At 34.6% G+C, this 16,313-nt stretch overlaps 1 protein-coding gene across 5 annotated transcripts in view; it reads right to left on the reverse strand.

Moving 5' to 3' along the window:
- The window catches only part of Mitf (transcription factor Mitf), a 157,690-nt gene that overhangs the window by 23,419 nt on the left and 117,958 nt on the right, over nt 1–16,313 (reverse strand). For 2 of the 5 annotated variants that reach the window (XM_076130841.1, XM_076130842.1), the window contains exon 2: nt 3,080–3,358. The exons of 2 other annotated variants lie outside the window; for them this stretch is intronic. In XM_076130841.1, coding sequence (XP_075986956.1) covers nt 3,080–3,135 — 56 coding nt within the window. In that variant the 5' untranslated portion in view covers nt 3,136–3,358. The remainder of the gene's footprint in view (nt 1–3,079; nt 3,359–16,313) is intronic. One more of the 5 variants, XM_076130843.1, reaches the window with a different exon arrangement.

The following is a 16,313-nucleotide window of genomic DNA, read 5'->3' on the forward strand; positions in this document are numbered from 1 at the left end:
AATGAAAAAAAAAAGCAATGATTAAAGTAGTTATCCAGAAGTGATGAGACCGTAATTCTACGCTACGTTTTTCAGCAATTCATCACAGTTCTGTTAACCTTCAGATCAAATGAGGCTCTTCCTCGAACGAAGGACGGTGGCGTGAGAGTGGTGGCCGGTGTGCCGTGACGCTGAACGCTTCCGTGTTTGTACCCATCATTAGACAACGCGTGGACATTTTGTATACTCACTGGTGTTTTAGGCGAGTATGTAGCTACGTCACGTCTATATTTGATTGCAATGTGACGCGGTATCAAGCCTCCTGAAGTACGTTTCTTTACAAGTAAGGGTTTTACGTTGTGATAATCGCGACGTCTCCCATGTTCAGTAGCGATTTTTGCAATGACTTCTTAAGATACTTTGGCTGAATAAAGCAATAACTAGCAATTACATTAAGAAGACTATTAATGTCCGGGTGTTCAAGCTGAATTATTAAAACACGGCTTTGTGATCAAATTTGAAAATGTGATAAAATTAATAAAGGTTTTGGAAATCAAAAAACTAGTACAGTTAAAACAATGACGTAAACAATAAATAAAAATCTGCAATTAACAGTTTGTTAGCTTACATAACAACATGTTTCTTTACATTAAAACAAAAATATAACGCGTAACATTATCACGTATTAGCAAAAATATTTTGATATGGCTAATCACAATATTGTAAATCTGATATCGTCAGTCTACGTTTAGGTACTGCATACGATTGTAGCGACATTGAATTCTGATCGTGGCGATAGGTGTAGGTTCGAAGTGTATGCTACATTTTGAGATAAATCAATCAAGACTATGATTGATCGTATTGTTGAGATTAAAGCTGTGAGAGGGTTTTTCTTACTTGAGGAGTTTAAAGCGCCGGATTTGGTTTTAACACGTAAACTGATAAAGTAAGTCCTATCATATTCATTGACAGCCAGGCTCTTGAAAGAGATAACAATCGGCAAAAGACGTGCTTTTCGAATATAAGATCTTTAGTCATTTGAAAAAATTTAGACAAGAATTAGGACCGAAAATCGGACAAAAGGTTATTTTTGAAAATGTTGAATATTTAATTTTCGGTACTCAAAATCACTTCATTGTTGTTAATCGTCTAATTGCGTTATGGTAGTGAGACTTAAGCGCCACTTGAAATCTAAGGTTTCACTATTCTGCATAAAAATAGCCGAACAATTAACACAAAAAGCTGTTTATAAAACTAGGTTAATCTAAGAATTTCTTAACAAATATGACAAAAAGTAAAACTCGATCATTTTTTCTTCTCATTTGAATCGTTCCGTTTAAGGCGACGGCCCTGAATGAACCTAGACCCACATAATGCCCTCATGACGACGTATTGCGCTCGCAATAAATACTCCATTGGATTCCGATTAGTGATTAATTTATAAAAAAGGTTATTATAGGCTTGTACTTGTTTGATAATTTACGAATCAAGGAAGTCTGTTCGTTCTAGAATTTTATTTGTATGAATAGATTTTTCCTTGTTATTTATTGAATTGAGTCTTCAGTTGCTTGCTTAATTAAAAAGAATATATATTTATTCTTCTAGTTCTAATAGTTTTGAGGTTTGCGTCAGTTTTAAGTAAGGTGTGAGTTATTAAAGCTTTAAAGGCGCTGGGAGCTAAAAAAAATAATCCGACGAATTTAGAACCTCTTCCTTCTTTGAAGTCCGTTAAATTTTTTTTATAGGCGATTCTTATTAACCTACTGACACATTATTATGCATAAGTTTACTAAAGGTGGCGATTTGTGCCGCAAAATACAGAGGATACCTTAAGCAATAGAAAAAGATTTAAATAACTTTTTTCTACTTCGAATCAACGTTAACCTCTAAATGAAGAAAATAAACAAAGTCTCGTAGGTTCTTACAAATTCTAATTAATCTAGAAATCAACTTAAACTAGTCTTAAAAAGAACTTAGTGGTTTATCTATAAATCTGTTTACAAACACCTTGATACTACTACGTGTAACATGAATGGAAAACCATGAATGAAAATACGCGTCCCATTATATGCAAATGCTATCGGAAAATCATCTTAATTGCACCAGATAATAGGTGGGAAATTGCTTGCATCCGCCGCGACGATGGCCGCCAAGGATGACCGGTTACACCTTCATAAAATTATGCAGTTTTTTACAAACATACAAATGTTATACTTGAGTGTTCGTGTAATAGATAGTTTCGTGATTTAGAAAAACATTGGATGTTATAACTTGGTATTATATAGTTGCTGTAAGATTCTGTCGCCTGTGATGAATATTAGAAATATTGAGACAATTTCAAATTGATGGTAGTAGTATACAAGATATTATATAGGTCTGCAACTTGACCCATAAAATATATTTGCAAGTTTTTCTTCTTTTTTGAAACTTATCAAGTGATCAATCACTATATTCTTAGACGTCACAGAAATTGCAGTATCATCGCTGTACGTCATTTTTGTAAAATTTTGTATTATTATGTACGTCTGTTTTATATCTCGGGACTACAGAGTCCCGGACATTTGGTAGGCGTGCGTGGGGCCGAAGCCAACACGTAGAGGCCCTTTTTAGACGGCTTTAATCTTTCAATAATGTATGGTTACACAATCCGGTGATTATCCCTGTTTACACTATAAAATGCACCCAAGGACAATCACCGGACTGTGTGGGACTATGGCAAAACTAACTGGAAAAACTACTTGGGCTATTGGGATGGGGTGCTTATGGACTGGAAACCAGGGGATCTGTGGGGACTATGGCGCCTGCCGATAACAATGTTGAAAACATGTAAAAATGGCAGGCGGAGACTTGCCAACTCACAAACTGGGCCACCCTAAACAAGTCGCATAAATAGCAACTAGGGGGCAACAGGGACGTGAGCGGCTGAAGGACGGAGAGGCCTCGCTGGACGTTATATTATTAAGTTAAAAAATAAAATAATAATAATACGAAAAGGACTTGTATTAAAAAGCCCGTTTTCAACATCTACGCGTTTGTTATATTAGAACTTACATCTACTTAAAGTTAAGTAAAAATAAAAACTTAAGAACTAAATACTCACTCTTTCTTATTGTTGACTACAATGACTAGCTTCACTTTCCGAGGGCCCTTGGTCATTTTGCAGATATCCTTGCTGCTATCCACCGGGCCCTGGGTTAAAATTTTTAATAGGGGAATGTTTCCGTATTTCCTTCACCACAGCCAAAACGGCCGCCCCTTCGTCACCTTATCGACATAATCACTTTTGTCGTCCACTTTTTCTTAAACACATTTGTTTTATATCACTTATTTGTCCATTAATACTGAGTTTTTCACTACACTATAAAATACTGTTTTGTTACTGAAATAAGATAGGATATCGTCAATCGAGGCGCTTTGTTAATTGCATAATCTGATATGGAGTGATTGATGCAATTATTAGGATTACGCGATTTAGATACACGTGAATAATGCTAATCTATTTATGGAACGCACTTAAAATCACTGTTGTAAAGCACACTTATGAAAAAATACTAACATTTCACAAAACTTAACTCACTTTTTTAACATAAAATTGGAAAAAAAATATCGTCACATAACTGACGTAGAATTCGACTTGCTATTTCAATGAGTCTTCTGTTACTCTTATTATGTAACTAAACTTATATAATAAAGCTTTAATATAAAATATACATGTTAACCCGATGACTATACTAATCAGAATGGCACATAAAATCAGTACAGTGCTACGTCAAGCAGATGATGTATGATGATGTATATGCCTGTTAAGATTTTGATAAGATTTATCACGAAACATTCGTGTGTTCAAATATTTAATGTAACGTCAAAGGAATTCGTAGAGGCTTTCTTTCAAGTATACACGTCACAAACTCTTGCATTATATTCATTAACAATATTTCGATAAGATTTTGTCACTAAGAAATAATTTGATAATTTCGTATGATTGTAAGATTTTATCAATTGATTGTAGTTTTTGGACTGTACATGGTTAATTAAACAGTTACTTCCAATCTTATCAAGCGAACTTTGTTCACGGGTTTTTTAAGATTTCTCTTTTTTATGTAGAAATATAATTTATTTTTAGATCGATTCCACTTACAGGACTCAAAAACTGAACCAAACAAAGGAAATCATTCAGACTCCATACATTCTGGAGACTACTATAAAGTAAGCCCGACAAAAAAAAACGTATATATATTTTTTTGCTGGCTAGCACTATCATAAAAGGCCCGAAATAAATTATATCCTTTTCATGACATAGGATTTTTCCGTCGTTTTAAATGTGCAGTACAAATCAAGTGTATCTATATCCACGTAAAAATCCCTGAAACCGAATACGAACTAATCCAAACAGATATAATAATACATTCTTGAGGGATAATATATTTCCATTTACAGAGGCTACACACATAGTATTGTGTACGTGTATTACGACTTAAATTATTAAGATAGTGTTAATCCCTATGCGATTTATTCGGTTGGTTTCAGGATTTCATCTACTTATATACTTTGTACTATATTTTATGTATTTCAAGGCTAATTAATTTGATTTTAGGACATATCGTGTTGGCATTTAAATCTCACTTGTATGGCTCAGTTAAAATATGCTAAAACATGTTTAGCACATTTAGTTATAAAGAACTATCAAAGCTTCGGAAAATAGAAACTCACGAAGTCTTTAATGTAGGTACCTAATCTGCAATTGCGAATCTTTGATTCTAAAGGAGTGACAAGCAGAAACATTATTTTGTTAAAATAGAGGTGAAATTCATAAAAAATGTCTGCAATGTGTGTCGTCTATTTGGTATTTATTTACATCAAAAAGCTAAAGCTATTTGTATAAATTTTGGCAGAATGATAGATCATAACCTGGGGAAAGACACAAGACCATAATGTCTACGTGAACAGGCATAAGCTAGAAAAATATATAATTATGATTTTCAGACATCCGTATCGCAAAAAACTCCCAACAACGTAGTTTTCAGCAATTATCATCTCGTTGTATATTCCATATTTATCAGATATCAAATATTTACGCGAGCGTATCAGAATGGAGTCACGTGGGGCTCTAATTGGAGTTAATGGGGGATTATATCATCAATCATTATGTATATGTTTTCATCATTTATCTAGGTTACAAAGGTTTTCAGGTTGAAATTACGTAGTGTCTGCTGCAATTTACGTAGAAATTACTTTGCTATTTACGTATTTAAAATGTATTAAATAAGGATCATCCAAAATGTAGGAACCTAGCATAGCGGAGGCTAGTATAATATTTTTATAGTAGTTTCTTCACTTATCGATTTCATTTTACTTAATTCTTTGCTAAATTGAAATTTTACTTCTACAGTGCGAATATATTACGTTCTCTGAAATATGTCATCATCGAAATTCTGGACATTGCATTGCTTAAGTCTACATAAATTTCAGTTTATATGTCTCAAAATCCAAATATAAAATCTAAATGTTAAACCTTTCTTTAACTTAATACTTAAGATATCGCAGATTATGAACTTATTTTTATTCAAAGCAAATATTTGCAATTTAAATATTTTGACACGTGCTTTTAGCGTGCATATATTTTGGGACGTTCTAATCAAAATAATGTGATCTGCTACTTAACTTCATTATGAACTCAACAATTACGAAAAATAGCCGAATCACTTAATACCTATACCAATTTTATATATATATAACTGCTTAAACACTTCAAGAGGACCACAGTTTCTTATTCCCATATAAGTCATTAACCCCCCGTTTCTGAGTACATTTAGCGGTAGTTTATAGATTCAATAGCGTTTAAACTCATATAAAAAAACGCGATTAAATAGATAAACTACCGCTAAATGTACTCAGAAACCGGGGGTAAGTTGTTATTTATGTTACAAATGTTTTTTCGCAGCCAAAAAATAGTTTTCTAATAAAAATATTATTGAAAAACGACCTTAAAGCTTACATGTTCGTAAGTGCTTCGTGAATACAAGTAATGTAAATAATATGTTTTTCAATATTCCCACAACGGTTTATCCAAATTCATTAGATTTTATTAATAATCCGATAAGTAATAATCTAGGAGGTTTAACTTAGCTTACATTTTTATTATCATAGGATATAGGTAAGAAATCATTACGTTACAATTTTAATTAAATAATCTCGCGTGTAAGCTTGCTAGCTTAATTTATAATTAAATATCTTTTTTGATAAAGAGTCATAAATAAAAATATATCTAATAAGTCGTTCAGTAATTCTAAAGGTTGTTATGATATAAGTTAATATAATAATATAGCAATAAATTAAAATGTCCTATTCCATACTTGAATGGAAATGACAATTAATTTGACATGTTACAATGACCTTACGTCACACTAGCGCCATCTGTATTGCATTTTATATTGTTTATGCATGTTTGTATGCAACAAACTTGTTGCACAATTTAAAAAATGACAATTGTCGATACCCTTCAGATTTTTTTACTACAAGTTCTATATTGCAAGTGTCAGTTGATATTTCTTGCAAATAAACACTTCACATTTGTCAAAAGACGACGCTCTAACTTTATATTCGAATCGAGTTAAACTGATCAATTATTAAGTATTATCGAGTTTTTTTTTATTATAATCAGTTACTTAAGCAACATTAAATTAATTATGAATTAAGTAATACTACAGGAGATTTCTTTTTTAATTTTATAGTTGAACAAGATTTGGTATTTTGTTCTATATTCTTAAAATTTATTTCTACGAAAATTGTATCCAGTCGTAAGTATAAAAAGTGCAGGTCTGTAAATCGAGTGCTAACGATACGGCAAGTAGGTAAGTAACGCTATCTGATACAGTCGTGATTGATGGCTGAGATATAGACGACTTTACTCGAGTACTTGCGATGTCTGTGTTTTATTTATGTTACAAAGTTGAAGGAGGATTTGTGTTAAAAATACTGTTTCTAAAGTACAAAATGAAATAATAATGAAGTGATTTTTGGAAGAAAAATATTTCTTTAATGTTTTTGCTTTATGCATGGATCTGAATGAAGTTAGATAAGTTTGTAGGGGGGTTGTCGTATAGCAAGTGGCGTACCTTGGTCTCTAACTACGCCTATGAGGAAAGGAGAGATTTTGTGTATGTATTTTTTTGTTACACATTGTTTTGTGATTGTGGAATCCAGTTGGCGTCTCCATATTTCGTTTTAGTGACAACGAGTTTCAAGTCTGAAAGTTTTACAGACCAAAGGAATGTTTTACAATTTGTGTTTTAAATATCTACACATAAGACTCAAACTCGCTTTCAAAGCACAAACACAAAGTTTCCTGGGTAACACTTAATTTTGAAAAAGTTATACTCCAGACATTTTTCTGATTCTTCATAACTGGATTCACTTAACGTAGTACCTTAAGTAATAACATTCTAACTAACAGGTAAGCATTACAACTGAAAAACTCGTTATCTTCATTATGTCAGGCTGTTGATAAATGAAGATAAATGTGTCAGTGGAGCGAGCGAACCAAACAATAATAATGTAAATATTAATATATTATTAAGTCTCGTGCCTAGACGGCGACGATGAGATTTCCGTAGCACCTTGAATGGTTATCATCGAGGTAATTCGTTGAACCTAAGAGTTATTTCACTGTTCTGTAAAATTACGAATAGTCCATTGAAAAGTTACATTAAGCTTTTCAGAAGACGTAACTTTATAGGGTCGTCAAACTTATCCCCCTGCAACGAATATTTTCCAAGATGATGACAGGAGGACAAGGGAGGCGACCCCACAAAGTGAAACTTAAGCTACTATTGACTTTCACCCTACAAATTAAAAAAAAAATGCGTCCACTGTAAAACGTAAGCTAAACCCTAAAATATAACATTACAATTGGCTAGAAATAATATAATAGTATTATAAAACTGAGCGAACACACTTTACAGACCTTTCTATGTACAGAACATTGCTTGTATCCAGCCTCAGTTCACAAGATTTTCAGGACATGTTATGTTAACATTGTCAACAGACGCAATCCCACATAGCAGGTTCAGCCTTCCTAAGATTTTAGCTTGTGTTTATGGAAAATTGTGAATATAACATCAAGCCTTTACGAATTCAGCTGACCGACTGTAGAAATCAGTAAAAAGGTAAAAAAAAGTTTCTACTTCTAAGTTAAAGGTGAGAGGTAAGTTAAAATCTAAGATATTCAGAAAATATATCCTATCAGATCTATCCAATAATTATCAAATATAGTAAAACATTAACACAAACAGTCCCCAACAACGAGTTAGTTTATCAACAAACAAACATAATATAGATTATTTAATATCCGTTGATTGATTGAACTAAATCCATAACAGACTTTTATTATTATCGAAAGCTGATTGGAACATAAGATAGCTAATTAATTGGGTACACGTGAAATTTAAAGAAAGGGGTCACTTTGTGTGTACTATATCGATATGCGTAACGAGTTCGAATCCTGGTTAAGATAAGACTGGTTCTAAAGTCCGTTTACATGAGCTCTCTCCATGCAGCCTGTGACATACATAGGCAGTCGAACCTGACAAAATAATTATGAAGATGAAATAATAATTCAGAAGACCTAAATAATGCTAAAGCGATTCAAATTCTTACGTGAGCGAGTAGCAATACTAATAATACTAGATGTAGGTATTTCATATGGAGCGACTGCCTATCGGGCCTCCACAACCCAGTTACCTGGGTTATAACACGATACATTTCGGTAAGACTGAATGTCAGACTTTCAAGCTTCTGACTATTGTTAACGACTGTCAAAGATCTTCGAAAACGACAGCCGGGACCCACAATTCAACGTGCATTCCGAAACACAGAGGTACCCGATTTAAATAAGATGGTCACCCATCCACAGACCAACCTCGGCAAGTGTTGCTTAACCTCAGAGATCGATCTGCGCGGCTGTTGTTAGCCCACTTGTATGAATCGGTAAAGTTTTTAACTCTTATTGTATCTGTAGGCGCCATGTCGTGAACGAATGACGCATTGGTTCGTGTCTTCGAGTATAATCAGTTGTATTATGTTACACAGACACGTCGGTTACTATGGGAAACTGTAGAGATACCGTGATATCTTCTGTAAAAGAACTTGTTGTGTAATTATATGAAAATGACGTTTTATGAACGGTTTTGTGTTATGTAACTTTGTAAACGTTTTAAGGCGTAGACAGTGATGATGTAAAGTTAGGATAGAGTGGAGATTTAATGATTTTTAAAGAGTTATGCCCCTCTTCTTTCTTTTAAGATTACCACAAAATATTGTCATGAAATCCCACTTCTGCGTCACGTTCTTCCTCTAGGTCCTTTTTATACCTACTTAATCATTTAATCTCGTCTGCACTTAAGAGGCCCTTGCAGTCTTCATACTATTTTAGGTGTAGGCTGTGGTTGTTGACTTTATTCTAGAGTCTTAACAAGTTCAAGTAAATCATATCCTACTAATCAGTAATGAGAATAAAGATGATAGAGGACTACCAACAGTGCCAACATACCCCTAAATTAGTGTATTCCCACAAGCTTGTATATTATTATGCTCTCGATAACCTAATTTCCTAAGGGTGAATATGCTGTCCTATTTAATAACAGAATTGAAGAATCCACACATTAGTACAACACCTTGTATAACATATAAACTACAGTTTAACTCCACATAAAGAAAAACAATCCACAACTATATTTCACAAACGACAAAACGGCATGATTTTAAAACGACAAAAGAATAATGCAGAATGCACCTCCTCAACTATAAGTTATAGTCATTGTAATATATTAGTTCGTATTCATTTAAATACGTACGTTTTGCACATATTATTATGAGTTTCTTTCAGTGAGTAGAAGGAAATTATTGTGTTTCAATGACGTGTGCACGTATGCTATTGTGATCTGATTTGTTTGCTGTTGATCTTATTCTCGTATTTTATGTTTGTATTGGAATTGTTGTTTAAGATGTGCAACTGCTGCTTCAGTAACTTTATGAGAGGAGTAGAGTATCTGATAGTCTGCCCTAATACGGATTGTACATTTTGAAATACTTGACGAAACAGCTTCATATTTCGCAGTTCTGAAAGTAGTTTTTGAGCTTAATGCGATGGACGTTACTTTTAAAAGACATAATTTATGCACTACAAGATCATAAGCCATCACGTTAAAACTTTAAATAATATCTAACATAGAAGTAACATAGTATTATAACTGCATAACTGAAATCTTATTACAAACTAAACACTCACTATAACTGATCACGACTGACACAAAGATAGACGCGATGCAAATTGTACACTTTGTTTTAAAACCAATTTAAACGACTTCACGTGGATAATTCAGAAGAAATAAAAAGCATCCTATTTGCTCTTTCAGGTAATAAGATATGTATGTTCATAAAATCACGCCTTGTTCCCATAGGGGTATGCAAAGACCAGAGAACGTCACTTGGTACGATCCTTACAAACTTTCTTTGCTTCATTCACATCAATACATCTTGTCATACAAGACCGCCAGTTACGAGTACTACGCACCTGATCTTTTATCAAGACATCACCGATATGATCTGTATTTATCTTTTTATGGCGTCCCTTTCCGGTGGCGTTAGCATTTACGTCCACACCGTAAATCTTTTTCGTGGCTAATCTAATCAAGACTCATAAAGTAGTTTTACTAGAAATAATAATAAACACAACAATTATCGGTATCAGATCTGATCTATACATTCACGTCTATTTATACGAAATGATTGTGCAATAGAAGGATTAAAATCTCAAGATTCTTAGAATTGAACAGCAGGTTCATGCCTGGTTAACGTCTCAAATTAGCTGATTAGATTTGGCTAAGTGTTTTGTAGGTTAGTATTAGATAGCAATAGCAAAATTAAGTTACCGACACATGGGCACAGGACAGTCTTTACGTGAAATTTTGTAGGCTGATTGTCTTCATCCTTTACAAGGGACTTAAGTTACTAATATACTTCTCCGGATTTAAATGCAACCGTTTATTATATAATAGAATACGGGAATTAACGCGAACACGCATTTTACTTTGGAGTAACTACTGAGCGTAGAAATTTGAAATTTGGTATGAAGATTCCTTAAGAAGTGTTAAGTAGGATTTCTGTGTTATGGAACTCACCCTCCTTCCATTCCGAAGGGGGTGAAATTTACGCGGGCAAATGTCGCAGCCAGGAAGTGTAGAGGAGCACTAAGAACCTCCACTAAGAAGCACTGTAAATTACTCCCCTACGGAGGTAAATTCCACGCGGGCAAAGCCACGGACCGACTAGTCGTCTATAAACTTGACCTTAGTATTAAACGCGGCGTGAACACAACCATTGGCCACGTCTATGTTCATTAACCAAGTGAATTGCTCGTTCAAACGAAGACGGTCGCATTAAATACGCTATTTGTATTGGAATTCCTTTTGTGACTGAGAGTGAGAAAAATTGTCCTTTTGTGTCTCATATTATAGTGTACTGTGACGTATGTTATATAGTTATTTTTGTTATATAAATAGATTTTCTATTTAGTCTGTTAAGTGCGAAATGATTATAGTTTTAACAGTTATATAGAAGAATATACTAGTCAATACATGACTGTCTTTGGGATGTGCTAATGTCTAATAGTTGGGATATTGTTTGTGATTGTTTTTTTATAAGGAATACTCGTTGAAGCAGCCTGGGTGTAGTATTGTGTTCAGTGCTAGCTATTATACTAGCTATTATCAATCGAGACTAGCAGGGAAAAGAGTCTTAATTGACATATTTAAATTAAGCTGCTGAAAGTTAAGGCATAGACTGCCAAATCGTTGTCGCAGGCAGAATAAAATTAAATTACGAAAATAAAGTTACTGTTTGCGTAACATATTTTATTAATAAAATTTAAAATATTTGAAGCAGGGCGCCATGAAAAATGGTTAAAATTTCATAAAGAAATTTTCATTCTTCAATGCACTCTACAATTGTTTATGTAGGAACTAAAACGCTCAAGAATGTACTGAAAATTGTTTGTTATTACGCAGAATCATTACGCGTTTCGACATGGGATTTAATAACGTCAATTTTACTTAACTGCGTAAACAACTATTGTTCTGTCGTGTTTTATTTACTTCAGTGCTTTTTCAATATAAGGGCTATATTACAAGACACTTCCGTTATTTAAAAAAAAAAGTCAGTTAAGGTCTTTAAAAAGATTACGAAACCAACCTAAGATGGTAGAAAGACCTGAACGCGTTTCTAAGAAGGATGGTTAGAGACAGTATGCTACCGAAAGATCCAAACTCCCATGGGAGAAGATTCTCTTCTTTTACAGCGTCCTAGTCCCCGTCAGCTTACGCACGTAAGCTTGTCAAATGACCCGTAAGTTCACGATTTTTTCCAAATTCAGTGCCCCAGTTCCCTTTTCAGTATTTAAATACAAACAAAATGTAGTACTCTTGTGCCACCCCCCAGAATATAGATTGCAACTATAAAATTGTATGAATCGGTTTAACCGATTAAGAGCCTAATGAAAGACTAGTATCATACACTCATACCACTGGCCTCAGTGATTATCGGGACAATTCTACAAACTAAAAGAAACAACCTAGCAGAATCGTCTCAGAAACCATATATCTTTATCTAGCAACACTACCTACTATATACCATCTACATACATATACATAAAGTCACGAACAGACAGACACACCGTTGCAAAGCATTAACACGTGTGACGATGGTATTGTTTTGTATCGTAACGTTCGACCTTCACTATTGTCCGTTAATTCTTCGACGTGATTGGAGCAGCGCTGATTTTGTTGGACTTGCCCATTTTTTTATTAAATGATGGATGTTGGTATGGGTTTAAGTTTGATTATTACAGACTATAGTCCACCAATTATCATCATCATCCAGAGCTTACTTACATCGGCTAGACCATAAATGCCCATTATTTTTTAAGTAAGTATACGTCGAATTTGAGTACTCAGTGTCCATTGAAAGGTCATCACGCTGCTATCTCTACGTGCGGGGGGGGGGGTTGTAGGTTCGATTATCAGGTAACAAATATTTGTGAGATCCTAAAATGGTAGTGCGGACTGTTTGTTTGTTTGTAAGCGTTGACGGAACGGAAATAACACAACACGAATTGAACAAAAAAATTTAGAGCTCTACTTAGTTAGTGGAACCTGAATCACTGTACTCTAGCAAGTCCTACTACTACAAAGAGACGTGTATATTTACGAAAGGGTAGTCCTTCTTATCACAACAAAATTTAAACCACTTATTCGCTTCTGTTACGAAGTTCAAGGTATAAACCCTCACGATATGGACTTTGGTCTATTAGTAAATTGCCTTTAACAGCCAATAATACTAACACGTTGGTACCAATATTTGACCGGATTTTTTATCAAGTCCAAACTATATTTTGGACTCATGATTAATTCTTGGGGAAACCCACAAAACAAATTGGATTAATTTACAAATACAATAATTGTATTGAAGCAAAGCAAATTATTAGATGAAATCCTTTTGTAAGGTAAAAACAATGGTTTTCCTTATTTTGTTCATATACAAGATTTTACTACATGACGTGGGTTATTCAGGTAAAATCATGAATGATCAATAACTATAAAATTATTTACATGCTACATTATTATAATATATTATTATGTAGTTCATAGGATACCTAATATTCTTTGCCTGTTACGCTTTAGCCGCTAAAGTACTGAACCGAATTAGGGTAAATTTGGTTTAGCATCAGTTTATAAATTGTCACAAAAAAATTATGACTTTTATGAGGAAAGGCATGCTCAGGTCCCACCTAATAATAATAATGTCCTCCTAGCCGATATACGGCTACGGCGGTCAGTTTCATTGAATCTGGCCATCTGTGCAGGACTTTGTTTATAGTATTCAAGTGTGTGCACAATACACAGGTACACTCTTTATTCCATCACTCTCATAGTTTGGTGGGACGGATAACCGACACGACCAGTGAGAGAGTCTGGCGCTGGACCGAAGGCTTTACGTGCTCTCCGAGGCACGGAGGTCTTCGACCTCAACTTCCTAACTCCGGGCAATCTCTAAGAAATTCGTAACAGAAAATCTCAGAAAAGACTTTTGGCCCGACCCAGGATTCGAACCCGAGACCTCTCGCACCGCAGTCGCATATACTACCGACCGCGCCACAGAGGCAGTTGAAACTAAAAAACTTTTGGGTAAGGAGAGCTGAGCAAGTGTTAGGTGGGACCCAACACTTGCTCAGCTCTCCTTACCCAAAAGTGAGACAGTAATAGGTAAGTAAAAAAGTACAAGAATACATAAATCTATTTACAAACTTTTTCTTTTTCTACAAATATATTTAAGCAAATAGTCCCACGAATACTCACTGATTATGAAATAATAACTTTCATGTCTAACTACATTGATACAACTCACGACATAGTATAACTAAATCCTCTAAGCTTGATAAACAACGTTATAAATACGAAAATACCTATATTTTTATTCTTGAAGTCGTGAATGTAGATCTTATTTTTATCAGAACTGACTCAGAATCCGCTGATTGATTAGGCCTATTGACAGATGATATAGATAAGGGCAGGTTCAGTAAAACAGATAAATATATCTATCATGATAAACTTTACTTTTGGATAACATCAAACTGTAACGGAAGAACTTATCTTAGATAGTAAAAGTAAAGTAGATGAAGTAGTTTAAATAATAACATCTATGTATGTATGTTGAAAAACAAAATTTTGTACCTATTTCCGACCCACTGCTGGATAAGAATTTCTTACTGTAAAGGGGTGGTGGACTAAAGGCCCAACCCCTCCTTCGAATGGAAAGAGACCCTTGCCCAGCAATGAGACATTAGTGGGTTAAAATTAAGTCTTTAGTCGACCATGGTACGAGTGAGAAATCTCTCTTGACCTGTTAAAGAATTCTAAGTTATGGCAGGTGTTTTCACAATGCTTTCCTTCACTATAAAAAGCAAGTAATACATTATGATTTAGCTCCAAAATCTCATAACAAAATTAAAAAGTCTGCAACGATATTTATTCATATCTACAATTCTAATTAACTAAGACTATTTAGTTGAAGAATTAGGTCAACCGTTTAAAACTGGGTTGAACGTTTTGTTCATCCTTGAAATGGGGTGATTAAAATGACCACTTCAACCCAATAAATAAGTTTCAAAACATATGACTGGCACACAAATGAAAGTCATCTGACTTCGGTAACAGTCGAACAGTTGGAATCGATTATATATGTATCATTTAGTCCCCATTAGCCATGTGACCGCGCCACGTGATCTCAATTACATGGTATTACATGAGAAAGTGTTAGACATTCAACAATTGTTCTGCAGCACGTGAACATTTATGTTGACAAGTGGACGTGAAATTGAAGATATTGATTACTTGTCAATTACTTTGAAATACTTTGTATCAAAACTTATGTCATCGATTAGTATCTACGTTGTTCAATATCGGCGAAAAATACTGTAAAAGCTTCGATGGCCATCAAAAAAAAGGGCCATCCTCAGTAACTATTAGCAGCGAGACGCAACGTTTTTTCCCTTTATGTAGGTTTATGGTATCAAAATCAGTAATCAAGAATCTTTTATACTGTTCACATAAATTGCCGTGATTATTACACTTGCATTTGACTGAACATACACAGTTAAGCCACTGATCGACGGACGAGTAAGACCGCGGTTTTAAATACCGACGAGCCTGGCTCGCGGCTCGTTGGTGCTGATCGATTAGCAAGCAAAACAGTCGCAAACATGTCTTGTTCCGAGTCTGAAGCCTTGTGTTATCTCGCCATAGGATATTACGCAGTTATGAAAAAAAAAAGAAAACGCCCTAAAGTTTGGGTTAAAAGTTGGATTGAAAAAAGCCGAGCCGAGTAAAAAATATAGCACGACGACGAGCCGCGAGCCAGGCTCGGCGGTATTTAAAACCGTGGTTTTGCAATGATACACCGGCGAGCTTTACCGACGAGCCATAAAACCGCGGTCTTACTCGTCCGTCGATCAGTGGCTTTAAAATTACGCCTTTTCCGGATACTTGCCGGGTGAACTAAGAGAATGCGCGGAGAATATACCGGCTTTCGTTTTCCACAGATGCGGCTAGTTTATATGACTGCGAGCACCTATATTAATGGTAAAACTACAAATTTACGACCTCTAGCATATACTACAGGTACAGAACAATATCGTAACTGTCAACAATAGAAATAGAATTTGTAACAGTGACCGCAATCACATTGTAACACATTGTTTGATCTAAATTGAATACCTACCTACA

This window comes from Anticarsia gemmatalis, chromosome 25 (assembly GCF_050436995.1).
Source record: "Anticarsia gemmatalis isolate Benzon Research Colony breed Stoneville strain chromosome 25, ilAntGemm2 primary, whole genome shotgun sequence".
Taxonomy (NCBI): domain Eukaryota; kingdom Metazoa; phylum Arthropoda; class Insecta; order Lepidoptera; family Erebidae; genus Anticarsia; species Anticarsia gemmatalis.